This window comes from Chroicocephalus ridibundus, chromosome 3 (assembly GCF_963924245.1).
Source record: "Chroicocephalus ridibundus chromosome 3, bChrRid1.1, whole genome shotgun sequence".
Classification (NCBI taxonomy): Eukaryota; Metazoa; Chordata; class Aves; order Charadriiformes; family Laridae; genus Chroicocephalus; species Chroicocephalus ridibundus.
Genome location: NC_086286.1, coordinates 72,058,692 through 72,071,782, shown reverse-complemented (window position 1 = coordinate 72,071,782; position 13,091 = coordinate 72,058,692). Strand labels below are relative to the sequence as shown.

The window sequence follows — 13,091 nt, the reverse complement described above, 5'->3', positions numbered from 1 at the left end:
CTTATTCAGGACTTAAAGCCACAGGTTTTGCATTCTGATTTCTAAGGGCAAAACCCAGCACCGACCATGATTTTGAGGACATGAACTGATTTGACTGAAATTGTAACATAGGCAGGTTTTAGCATATGAGAGAGTTCGGGATGAGAAAACACAAAATCCTTATCATCTTCTACAGGTTTTCTGTTTAGCCTTCTGCACATTACATGATCTGTTTTGTTATCTCAGCTCTTTCTGATCAGTCTGAAGAATAATATAGCTCTTTAATGTGTGCTTTACCATGTTTTTCTGATTATGTTTTACATTTAGAGAAGGGAACGGAGTTTAATCTCCTGCATATTACCTGCAGTATTACTTATAAGGTCTTGGAAGAGGGAGGAGAAGACAAAGAGGAAAAGGAAAACTATTACAGAGCAGAAAGAGTATCAGAGGCTATGAAGAAAAGGACAGAACGTGGGACAGGACAAGATGCGTTGGCAGTGTCATCTGGTGTCTCTGCGGCTACCTACTAGCGTTGCTCTCTCTACTATCAGCCAAATACTTGGTAGCCATATACTTGCTTCATAATTCCTAAAATAGACTTACTTACAGAAATCAACTGTGCTGCAGGCAGGTATTAGGAATAAAACTAGAAGCTAAATCTTGCTGGTGCCTTTTGACCAGATACTGCTTAAACACATTCCTACATGGGGATCTAAAGTCTGAATGGTCATGTCTCACTGCACCAAAGCAAGATTTATATAAAGACACAGGGCTAAGACTAAAATATGAAATAATCATAATTTCTGATAAAATTGTTTAAAGCTGACAAGAGAACATGGCAGTGGGATAATATGGATAAGAAGTATAGCTAGTTGTCCACAGCTTTAAGTCTGTAGAAGCAGTGAGTCTACAGCTTATCTGCTTCATGTTCCCTGTTACCAGTCTGATATGGCAACGTAAAGGAGTAAGGATATTAAGCCCATAACTGTAAAGTTCTATTTGACCATACCCTTGAATTGCTTTGAAATTATTGCAAAAGCACTGTAGAAAGAAACATCGCTGCTGTTTTACACCTACCTATACATCTACAACTACTGAAGACATTTCATTATTAATCTTCAATACTTGTCCTTTTTAAGCCCCACTCAAATGGTGCTGTGGTGGGGGAAGGCAGGGAATATAATAGTTGGTGTTTTTTGAATCACAAGCTGAAGTTTTCTTCAAATGCTTTTAAAAGTTAAATATGAAATTAAGAAAAACAGTGCTAAGGATGACACTTTTATACTACTATCTATTGAAATCACTTTTATGTAAACAAATAGCTATGATCAAGTCATTGTAGTTGTGAAGAAAGTAAAAAAAATCACCGAGCTGCTAGAGATCACAGGCTGAGCCGATGGAGTCAAATTAAGCTAGCCTTTTTTTTTGAGAGCATAACCTGTTTGCAAAGCAAAGAATATGTTTTCAATTTCAATTTATTTTACTATTTGAACTCAATTATTATCTTATTCTATGTCAAGAAGTAATAAGGATTTTTTTTTAAAGAAGAAAATATGTTTTCTTCCTCTAACTTTTGAACAAACATTACACAAAAGAAAATTATCTCTATCAGTTCTACATTCCCGTAGGATGCAATGGCCAGAAACTAAATTACAAATACTATTATATTTGTTTAATATATCCCTTAGCATATCAAAACAGGTTCTATTTCTTTTCCTATATATCCAGTAAAATTACAGTACACAAATATATAATTTTAAAATGCTGGGTTTGTACCATTTTAATTGAATTCCAATTTCCATCCTAATGAACCTTGACAGAAATCACAAGTGAAAATGAAACCATTATCTAGTAAAAAAGAAATGCACCATTTACCATTCTCTATCATTAAAAAAACCCACGTAAAGGCTAAGAATCTGAATAAATGGCTCCTGAACTATAGAATTGTTTAATAGATAGAGATTTAGGTTATCTTTCTCTCTAAGAGTAAAAGGCACAAATTTAGTGTATTCAGTCACCGTATTAGTTATCAGCCAACAGGAATCAGTGTCTCTTTTCCATTCTTTTGGGGAAAAAGAATGATAGACTCATGCAAAAAAGATTAAAATTGCTGTTTTGAAATCTAGGTTTCTTGTTTGTTGATTTACATCATTATTAAAATTGGTTATTTAAAGGTTTTTCATTCAATCATTTTGATTTAAAGAAATCCACCTTCTACTTCTTTAAATATGGTTTAAGCTGGTAAAATGAGCACTGTCAACTAGTTCAGTCTCCTTAAACAGAGCAGAAACCAGACAGTATTAGCATCAGGGAGAAAAGGAAAGCTTCTCCATTTCTGTAATCAGCCGATTTGCTTCAAAGAGGGCAACTCTGGTTTCTCTGTCCTCAGTGTGTCCTGGACTGAAGCCAGACCTGCATTATGAAACAAGTTTTAAACTAAACCAGTGTCTGCTTTCTAGAGCAGAGCTGTAAAAGCAACATGAATACACTTCTTACTCAGTGCTTACATTGTAGACAATGGGTAAAAGTACACAAAATATTTATAGAGTAGATTTTTTTTCAAGGAGTACGTACTTGACATTGTAGACTGGGACTTTTGAGAATATAAGTAGTTGCACAGACTTAATTTTGAAATCAGTAGGAATTGATCACCCTCACTACCAAGGGTAGGAACCCTTTCACACTTGAAAATGCTGCCAGGATTTAAATATATTTCTCTTTACATAAGTAAACTTAAAATATGTTCCAAATACTTAAGAGCACAAGGTTCTTTTAAAGAAAGTGAATAAATGATCAGACCTACAGCCCACCTGTTTGCACACAAGTAAACACGGGTTAACTGCACACGCAGTTAGCCCATCATGAACTAGCATCACGGCTCATCAACTTAAACCTCTGATTTATAGGTGTTAAGGGATGCTGTCCATAGTTAGTTGACTTTCTAACGGTCTACCTAAGATGATATGTTAGAGTTTCTCTGTACCAACTGAACATGCATAGATACTGTACCAGCTGTGAATAGCAATACCCACAAATTCTTACACCTAAAACTTAAGCTAAATAATTCGGCTTTGCACTTACTTGCCTCAACAGGCTATGAGAAAGTACCCAGGCTGAAGTTGACCTGGGGTGTCCAGGCCCACAGGTATGGGGGAATCCAAGTTTTGTGGAATTTAAGTGAGAATTTGGAGCTTCTGTTCCCTCCAAAGACTGAGTTTTTTAAAGGCAGTCCTGGTGTTTCTGAGTTTTTGTCTCTCTGGGTAATTAGGCTGTTGACTTTACCTGGTACTTGTGAACAAGAGCAGACTGATTCCTTCAAATAACTGTTGCCAAAATTGTTGTATTTTCCTTACCCTGATGCAAAAGGTATAGTATCTGCTTCCTCATCAACACTGAAGGCCAGAAAAAGATGACACCTTTTCATTTTGCAAATTCACTTGTTGCTAATCAATTCTATAGAAACCCCCTAACTCAACCTATAAACAGCAGTCCGACTGAAGACTAGGAAACACTTCACACGCCTTTGGCCATCAAAATGAATCATCTAATCTAATCTATTCATCTCAGCTCCTTTAGCAGTTGGCACAACTAGCACCTCTAGCAGCGACTCATGAATTACCATGAGAAGTAGCTATCTCCCTCTTGCCCGCAGTGTGACTTCGCTAAACTTTTTGCCAACTGGAGACTGCTGATAGCTTCTGGCCATCATGCTCGTGAGGTCATTATGATTTTAACCTCTGGCTCTTGTGTGTTATTTCTCATACGTTATCAGTTCCGTGTATAGTAAACTTCAGGCATACAAACCACGTTAAATCCACCTTTTGAAAAGGTTTTACATCTTAAAACCTTTCGTAGTTATCAAATAGCCTGAGAAAAGGACTGAAATCCAGTAGCTAATTTTGATTTTGTCACTAACAAGCTGTGTGTGGCCCCAGGGCTAGCCTGTCTCCTTGCAGCCTGCTCTGAGACAGAGGAAATGTGTAGCTGCACAGCTCTCAGCAGCAAAATAAGGACCAAATTGTGGCTCATTGTCACATTTCTGTTTGACTCCCGCTTCTCTATTGCTCCACTGGGGAAATAAGTTGTGTCAGACAAACAGCTGGCATAGAAACCTCATCTTTCTCCTCTCCTCACCTCTCCGGATTAGATCAGTGTACAGTCTGCGGTGCATTGCATCAGGCAGAGCTAAGTCTCTGTTCATTCTTCCCTGCCTGGGAGGATAAAGCGCCAGGGGACAGCCGTCAACCTTGCACTGTGACCTGCAGTAGATTGGACTAGAAAAGACCAACTATAGGGCGGCTGCTGGAGCTATTGTGTACACAGAGATTAAGCTGTACATTGGTAGAAGAGGGGGCAGGCTTTTTGTATTCCTGTTTCATTGGTGGCAGCTCTAACTACATCCGCCATTGAGTCCAGTCCAATCCCCGTGTTCATGAACACAGCAGAGGAGCATAGATACCCGTGGCTTCCTAGGCAAGCTCTTAAGTGGATCACAGTAAAGTCCCTGATGGTTACAGAGTACTCAATAAGAGTCAAAACATTGTAGTAGTAATAAATAATAATAATAATAATAATAATAACAACAACAATAATAATAATATACCATCCTGAGAATGTCACAAAGACAGACTACTTAGTATCTGTACTGAGATTTTTTTTTTGCTATACCATTTTAAGGACTTGCATATTTTAATAGTACATTTCTGTGCTTGTAATATGAGGATGCTGAAGATAATCCTTTGGAATCTTCTCCTAAATATTTACCAGCAGGAGACCTAGGTCCTGCCAACTTTCTAAGGACATTTATAAATTGCTGTCTTCAGAGATATCCTTTTGTCTTTCACCAGGTACGCTTCACCAGTATTTCCACAACTAATAATCTGTAGCTGTGGAAATGAATAGGCAGCACATGTGGCTTGAGATGCAACAGACATGCCAGCATCATTGCTTGCTGGCTACATTTTTAAGCTACTTACTCTCATTGTCGTTACCATGATGTCGACCTGAAAGAGCCCCCCATCAGCCCAGTGGATCTGTCCCTGAAAAGACTATGGTATTGGCAGGGGCTGTCAGAAAAAGGTACCTTGAGATGTGCACCAACAGCACCACTCTGCCAGGGCTGGACCGTCTCTCTAAAGCAGCAGCCATGCTGGCCATGGCAGTGTTGAAGCACTGCATCGCTGTTGTGCCGTGCTCTCTGATGTGTCAGCATGGTACCCCAAAAGGCAGGAGCCCGACAGGCTAGCTGATGTGTGGCTGACGGTGTAAAATAGAGTTAAGAATACGTCCCATAAAGAGAAAGTAGTTTAATCCTAATAAAGCCACAAAGACTCCAGCAAATCATGGGCTGGTATGTAGCATCAAATAAAATAAAATCAAAAAGGAATTGTGTGAAGCTAGAGGTATTTTAATTGTTTTTTTATTTCTCCAAACTATATGCTGCTGAAGTTTAGATTTGAACTTTCAGATTGCTTCATGAGTGCCTGTAGTAGCCCCAGAGGAAAATAAACTGCTGTGAAACATTAGCCCCGGGCTGAATTCATAATTTTCTGCCATGAGTAAAATTTCCAGTTTAAAAATCAGCCAATTAACATAACTCCATTCCAAATAAAAGAAAACAAAACAAAACAAAACAAAACTACGCTAAACTAAACTAAACTAATTATATTGCTTATTTACCTGTCATGCTGAAGGTCAGGTTACTGTGGAGCTGATGCCCCTTATCACCTGAAGTCTATTGCTTTGCACAGAAAAAACAGAGAAGGCAGACAGGGAATATGACAGCAAAGGAACACCTGTAGCAACACTATAAAAGCACTATAAAACCATTTTCAGACTTTTTGTTTTATTTTTATTTTATTGTAGGGTGTTTTATTTTCTTTCTTTAATAAGATAAATGATTGAAAAGTCACTTGCAGACTGATTGAAAAATCTTCTATTTTTGCTATTGATTTTGCACTAAAAAATATTGCTAATCTTTTGGGTTTTCTGCTTGGAGGTACTTCCATAATGCTCCTCTGACACTGATGTTATTAATGCACGCACTTTGGAACACAAAATAATGTCAGAGATTTCCCTGATAGCAGCTACAATGTAATGAATATTTCCAACAAATCTAGTTTAAGAATACGCAAATAAACTAGCGCTAGCTTTTGGGTTAGGGCTGTCAGACTGAACCACCTGTTTTGACAGTATTTGCTGCCAGAAGCAAATTACAGATCCGTCCAACTGCCGATTAAAAAATCATACGCGCATCGTCTCCTTGCTGTGGCTAACCAGACATCAGGCAAGGAGCGTACAATTTGACATAGTCCTAACATGAATCCTTTAGAAGACAACGGGCTCTCTCTCTCTAATAGTGCTTAATGCAGATCCTCTTACAAATATTAACAATGAAAGATGGAAGATGAAAAGTACAACTTTCATACGCTGAAATGCCACATAACCTTGACAAGTAGAATAAAAATAACTTTCAGAAGACTGTTTAAAAGCTTTTATTTTTTTTTGTGGTGCCATTATTAAATTCTGATAAACAGTGGAGTAATCCACACTGGAAAAAAAGAAGATTGGAATGAAATTCATCTAAAATATTCAATATTAAATTTAAAGAAGGTTGCGTTTTAAATATATCCCCTGTCTGACTGCGGCTGATAAAATATTGTTATGCATCTAAAATGTTATTTAAATATGAATGGTCAGGAAATATTAAAGCACATGAAATATTCATATTTTAGAATATGTATTTATTGGTTAATACAATTGCCTTTCATACTTGCAGACCTAGCTCTGGCACGCTTATTTCAGGACAACTTTCACTGACTCCTTTAGAAGTTTACCTGAAGAAGGATTGCAGAGTTGATAGCCTTTACCCTTCAGTAACTTCATGCACGGTTCACAAATACTCTATGCTCCTGATGGAAAAATCAGGGCCACAAACTAAGCTATTCTGACTCCAGCAAATCTCCAATTATAAGGGACTACCAAAGCTTTACCTGAGCAAAGGCTTGAGGGTGGAACCACCTGACATTCAGATGTTCCCTTTCTTGTATCACTCTAATGGAGCTGCCTAAGCAGTGTTATTCTGCAAATGACTCTAACGCTATTTTTAGAGGTGTACAGAGATCTAGCTTCGGTAACTAGGAGAAACTCAGGCTATAAGAGTAAAAAAGAAAAAAAGAAAAAAGAAAGAAAAGTAGAAAGCAATTCAACAAACAAAATGAAATGATCCTGGAGTGAAAGCATTATTTGCTAAGAGCAACAAACCATATTGACACGCTGGCTCAATTACACTGTCAAAGTACATATCATTTTTGGTTAATTATATTTGAAAATAGTTACCGTACCTTCTGCTGTAATCTCGGCCATGATGAAGATGGTAAGAGATACTCTGTTAAAAAGGTCAAGATCTACTGTGGCAGCTTAGATAATACTTCTGGGTTGCTGGCTCTTGCAGGAGCTGCAGAATGAGAAGAGGGAGGTCCTCTGCTTTTTCTAATTCTGTTCCTTCTTCTTTTGCGCCCCTCTGAACTTTCCCTTTCCTCTGCAGACTCCTGCCCTCCCAGAGCAACCTAGGGCCTTCCAGAGGCAACACTTAAAGCTCAGTCTGAAGTATCAGCTTCTAACAAAAATAGCCATGCCTCACAGTGAATCCTCAGCATGTTTTTTTCCAATATCCTAAGAACCATGCACACCACAAATAAAAGTTAAAAGGCCCAGCTCTAAACAAGACAGGAGCACATGGAAAGGCAGCGAAAAGCAAAAGAACTGGGAAAGAACTGTCTAACACTCCTGCAGCCTCGCTAGCATAATTGCAGTTCTTTGGAGGGTATGTCAGGAAACATGAAATATAGAGTTCAAAGTAACCTTATCCATCCCGGCTCAACTTTATTCTTAGCACACTCAGTGCTTAGCACATTCTTCCTGGCCTTATTTGGTTTGGGGAGGGTCCTATGAAGCTTACCGCTGACTAAGGGGGAGGGTAAATTTAGGTGGTTTTCTCCACTTTGATTCTTAGCCGCAGTTCAGAGCCAACTAAGACACCACTTTAAACCTATGAAAGTTGTCTTCTTCAGTTTGGATTTTTTTGGTACTCTTCTGTTTTGCTGCAATTACAACACGTACCTGTGAAGTTCATCTAAGTATTACAGAACACTGTTAAAAACTTAAATAGTAATAGTTGATATACCCTAAATTCATGAAGGTAATATGCAAAATATTAAGCAGATCAGATTTTTTTCTAGGTCTGATTTATGGAAACAATTAAGCAGTTCAAAAAATTCTCTGATTTTAAACCAGGTTTTATCAAACTGTATCAAAAATAAACTTTTAAACAAATTTAGAGGAGCAAAAATATTAACAATTTAAATAAGAATAATGATTTTAAAACCTGAGCAATCTTTTCATTGCATTGCTTGCAGTTTCACAGCTGTGGAATGACGTATGTGGGCAAAAGCTTGAAAATTAAATTAGCAAAAAAGTGCCCTCAAGCCAGCATACCTCTACATAAATGTCACAGTCACATGAAATCAGAAACCATCTTAAACAGTTCTTACTAGGGAACCTATAGTCAGCTCGTCTCCGCTACATGGGCTGGCATTTGCACTTCTCATCTTCCCCCCAGGAGATATAAGCACCTGGCTCTGTGGCAAAGTATAAGGAAAGGAATCTGTTTATCCAGTGCACAAGATACAGAAGTGAAGGCTTACTGGACAGCTTACAGTCACCACCAGGATTTTTCTCTTCCTTCTACTCTAACACAATTCAAACCTGCCACATACCTGAAAATGTTAGCCTTTTCTAGCCAAAGCTTACAATCAGTGCTCCATCCCCTTTTTTCTTCAGCTCTACTGACCAAATCTTTTGCCCTGACAAGCTTTGAGTAATCGGTACTCAGTAGTCAGTGCTTTTCTGATCATCCTCTTAACCCTTCGTTTGCACCTTTACCCTGACCTTCAGAAGATCCTCCTCACCAAGCTTGAAGAAAAGATTTTATACAGAATATTATTCCTTCAAAAAATACCCTTTCATAGATACTGAAATGTTCTGTGGAATCACATTCCCATCAACAGCTGCCTACAATAGCTCAGTGGTTAGTAAAGTGTTCTAGGATGTGTGACACTAAGGCAAAGCCCGTGTCCTTCTTAATTACTTCTTTCTCTTGTGCTGGAGCAGTGCCATTTCACATGAACAGTTAAATATTTTGGGTCATCTGTATTTTGACAGCTATGCTACTTGCTGTCTCACTTGAGATGTGAGAGGCATCATCTCAGATGACTACGCCAAGCACAGAACTAATCAATATTGCAAAGTCAGGATTGCTTTCACTTGTATTATCATTTGAAGTGAAATAAAATAATAAAGGCCCAGTATGGGTACATAAGAAGAGAGAACTGGGTAAAATATTCATGTCTGAATTTTGTTCTTGTTTTATGTAGCAAGATCCTGAGAATGTGGACTATACTCAGGCATATCTGCTTGTATAACTGTATCTCTATGGTTGATTGTCCCTCACTGTTTCCATTTCAGCTCCTACCACCTGCCCTCTCGCCCCCATGCCTTACTTCCTTGCTGCTATTTATGCTCACCCTCAATCATGGGCTGATATTCCTAAACCAAAATATAAGAGCAGAGGAAGTGAGAGAATCCAGCTGGAAATCAATTTTCCACAACATCAGCCCAGTGGCCAGAAAGAGAACTGCTTGGTAGTCTCTGCACGCCTTGTAGAATCAAAACATTCATTCTGGGAAGCAGTCTAAAGCTGTCATACACACAAATATCTTACAAGAAGTACAGCTCTAGGCAACTGCATTGGAAGTTACAAAGTTGCTCCCTTTAAGTGGGGTAAAGTTAAGGGTGCTGGATGTCATATTTACTGGAGATAATCACAGCCTTTGCAAAAATACACGGAACTCAGGTAAACCAAGTTCTGCTTCTGTACATGTACATGTATTTTGAAAAATGAACATTACCACCTGAATTTTATACAGAATAACATATTTCTTCTTTATGAGTCTAAGCAAGGGAAATTCTCAATATTTTATAGGGCTGCTTAGAAGTTTTGTTAAAAACAGAACTTTAGCACCTGGCTGAAGTTTAGGAGTTTCTTCTACACTAATTTGTGAAATTCACATTATGCAGAAGGCCAGCACAAACGCTATACAGCTTTTTATCTGAGAACGTAAACATTAATCCCCTTACTGAGTTTATATATTGAACCTGACCCAGAATGCATTTTGGTGGGAGCCTTCTAACCTGATAGGAAATCTTCTTTTGTAAAATGTCCTTTCTCTCTCCTTGTTCATATTTCAAATGAAAAAAAAAATTAAAGTTACTTTGGTTCTTGCAAGTGATATCCAAACCTGGACACACACAATTTCTCCTTGTTTTCTTCTCATCAGGTCTCAGGCACAATGTGAAAATGCTGTTGGTTCAAGTTAGCAGCAGATATTCCCTTCCCACTCCCAGGGGCTGCATGCTAAATTAAGTGTCCTGGGATCAGATCTCACATTCAGTGGGGATGGAGGGAGTTATAGCAGCAAGGTAAGTGTCCCTCCTCACACCAGATTCCTGAGATATACAAGCCTGTGTTAAAGAAAATGAAAAATGAAGCTTCTCTTTGCTCCGTAGTTGGCTGGATAGGGAAAAAGTAACAATCTTATGAAGATGGGAGAAAGTACCGTATGATGCTACAGATGTCTGCATGTAACCGTGTGCCTTGATCTCAGATAACATGTATTTCAGTGAAAGTTCTAACTCATAAATCAAAGAAAAGCAATTATTGGAACACTTTATTTTAGGAAAATGTCAGAGGTTGACTATTTGACAGAATATAACACAAACTCTTGCTTTTATATGAAAAGTTGTGTTGTTCATATAATCAAAGTAGGAGTATACAAATACGTTATGAGTTGATTTCTGGGTTGCCTTGAAGATATCAGTAAAAAGGGAATAGGGAAAGACAATAGATCACATTGAATTACTAGGTAATGAGAGCAGAGACTTCCATACTGATACAAAGACGCATTTGAGGAATTGAGTAAAACCCTCAGTCAACAAGAAAACGCGGAACAGTATTTGAGCTTGCCTGCTAACGCATTACCAAGGAATTCTCAGAGTTCAGTCCTACAAAATCAAACTAAACAAAAGAAAAGGGCTTTGCATCTCAGTGCAGGCTCAGCAGCACAGCAGGGTCAAGGAAAGGAAACTTAACCTTACCTACAATATATCTGATGAACCCTGGGAGTACCTTGTTATCAGAAACAGCCAGTAATCAACTGATAAGAACTAAATATAGGATGGAGGTGTAATGCTAGGGAAAGGGTGGATGGTATTGAATCCAATGAATTGTAAAGACAGATGCAGAAGCAAATATAGGATTAGAGTGATGTCTGTCACTGAGCTTTGATGTGCATATGAAGAAAAATACTAGTATTTGTTTGAGGCATCAGCTGGTTTCCACTGAAACAGGCATTTCCTCTCTTTTTTTGGTTTGATTTGTGCTTAGGAATATTGTTACTTATAGATGAGCTTTTCATTCAGTCCCAGTGGTAAAACCCTATGTTTTTCAGTATGAATAGGAGCACACATTCATATTCTGATGCCCTTGAAGTCCTGATCAATCAGAGATGTAGTTGTGACCTTCTACGGACCATTGAACAACTCTAAAGTAATTGTTTTCCATTTGTAATTGATATTTCATGGGTAACAGTTGCAACATTTTTGATATCAGCATGACCAAAGTATAGACTTATTTTGGATATATTAAAGTACACCCAAAATACAGAACTAAACAAGACCTAGGTGTCATATCTGATCTAGGTTAAAGTTTGGTATATGTTTAAACATTCTCATAAATCTGCCTGCATCGTTTTTCAAATAGAGTTGCATGCACAGTACCTTTAAACAATTTCTTCTTTAATATGTTAGTTGAACTCTGTAGTAGATCTGTTCTACATTTAATGTGAACAACTGACAGACAGTTAAGAAGCCCTGTCTCTGTAGGCAGACTGGTCTGAATGCAAATCTGCCTCTGCCTGGGGGCAGATGACAGGCACACGGTGGTCACATCACCTTGGCACTCCGAGCTCATTAAGGGGCATTTGGTAGGTTAGGTTTCACAAAAAGAAATTACTCCAAAGCTACACGTGAGAAACTCAGCAGATACAAAATAAAATATCTATGATACTGAGTATTCCTCTTCACCATGGGTGATACTCCCAATTAGACATCACGCTGCAAAACTGCTGATGTAGCCTCAGTCTGGGTGCGTGACTGAATAATGAACATTTTCCAGCATACAAAAAGGCCCACTGATTATAAAACTACTTCCAGGGAACGAGAATGTTACGAGATATCCTACTTGGCCTTCTTGCAAGCTGACTGAGTAGACAGTCAGTGGAGGGAAACCAGGCTAAAGCAGCCCCCTTGTTGAAGAGAGCAAGTTTTTTCAGTGTTCTTTGCTCTAACTGTTCTATGTATGACTGTATGACTATCAGCTAGGATCAGGGAGGGAATCTATTGCAGCGTGTCAAGGTGGACTGCAATTGGATGAGATTTAGCAGTTCCATATTACACGCTTTTTCTTTTCCTTTAATCTACTTTATTCTTGCTATTCTTAATGAGTATTTTTTTATTAGCATCCTTGTGGCATTACTTTCACATCTGGGAAATTTCTCAGAAGCTGTCTCACAGATAACACAATGTCCATGATAGCGAAGAAGGGATATCTGGAACTGATGCAAAGACAAAAAGTCCACTTTAATTGTCCTTTTCTTCAGGACAAGCTACATCCAAGGTCGATGGTGTACCAAACATAACAGGTAGCCAACTGTTTGGTAGAGATGGGGTTTGGTTCTGACCTAACATGAATTACCACTGTCAGAAATACTGATCAAGAACTGTTTTAATATCCTGATGAGCTTGGCGTGCTAGCTGGTCAAAAATGTTCTTTCAAAGCAAGATGACTTCAATCCTGATGAATTTTTGCTTGAGAACACATCTTTTTTTCAAAAGATGACTGCTTTTTCAAAATTTTATTTTAAACGAGCTTTCTGTGCTGAAAGAACAAGACTCAGAAATATATCACACAAATATACGTATCAAAAGAACTAAAT

The 13,091-nt window shown here is 38.2% G+C and overlaps 1 protein-coding gene across 1 annotated transcript in view; it reads right to left on the bottom strand.

The window, feature by feature from the left end:
- TRDN (triadin) overlaps positions 1 to 7,846 on the bottom strand; it is a 229,340-nt gene extending 221,494 nt beyond the window's left edge. The window contains exon 1 of the mRNA XM_063329689.1: positions 7,323 to 7,846. Coding sequence (XP_063185759.1) covers positions 7,323 to 7,344 — 22 coding nt within the window. The 5' untranslated portion in view covers positions 7,345 to 7,846. The remainder of the gene's footprint in view (positions 1 to 7,322) is intronic.
- Between the last annotated feature and the right edge of the window lie 5,245 nt (positions 7,847 to 13,091).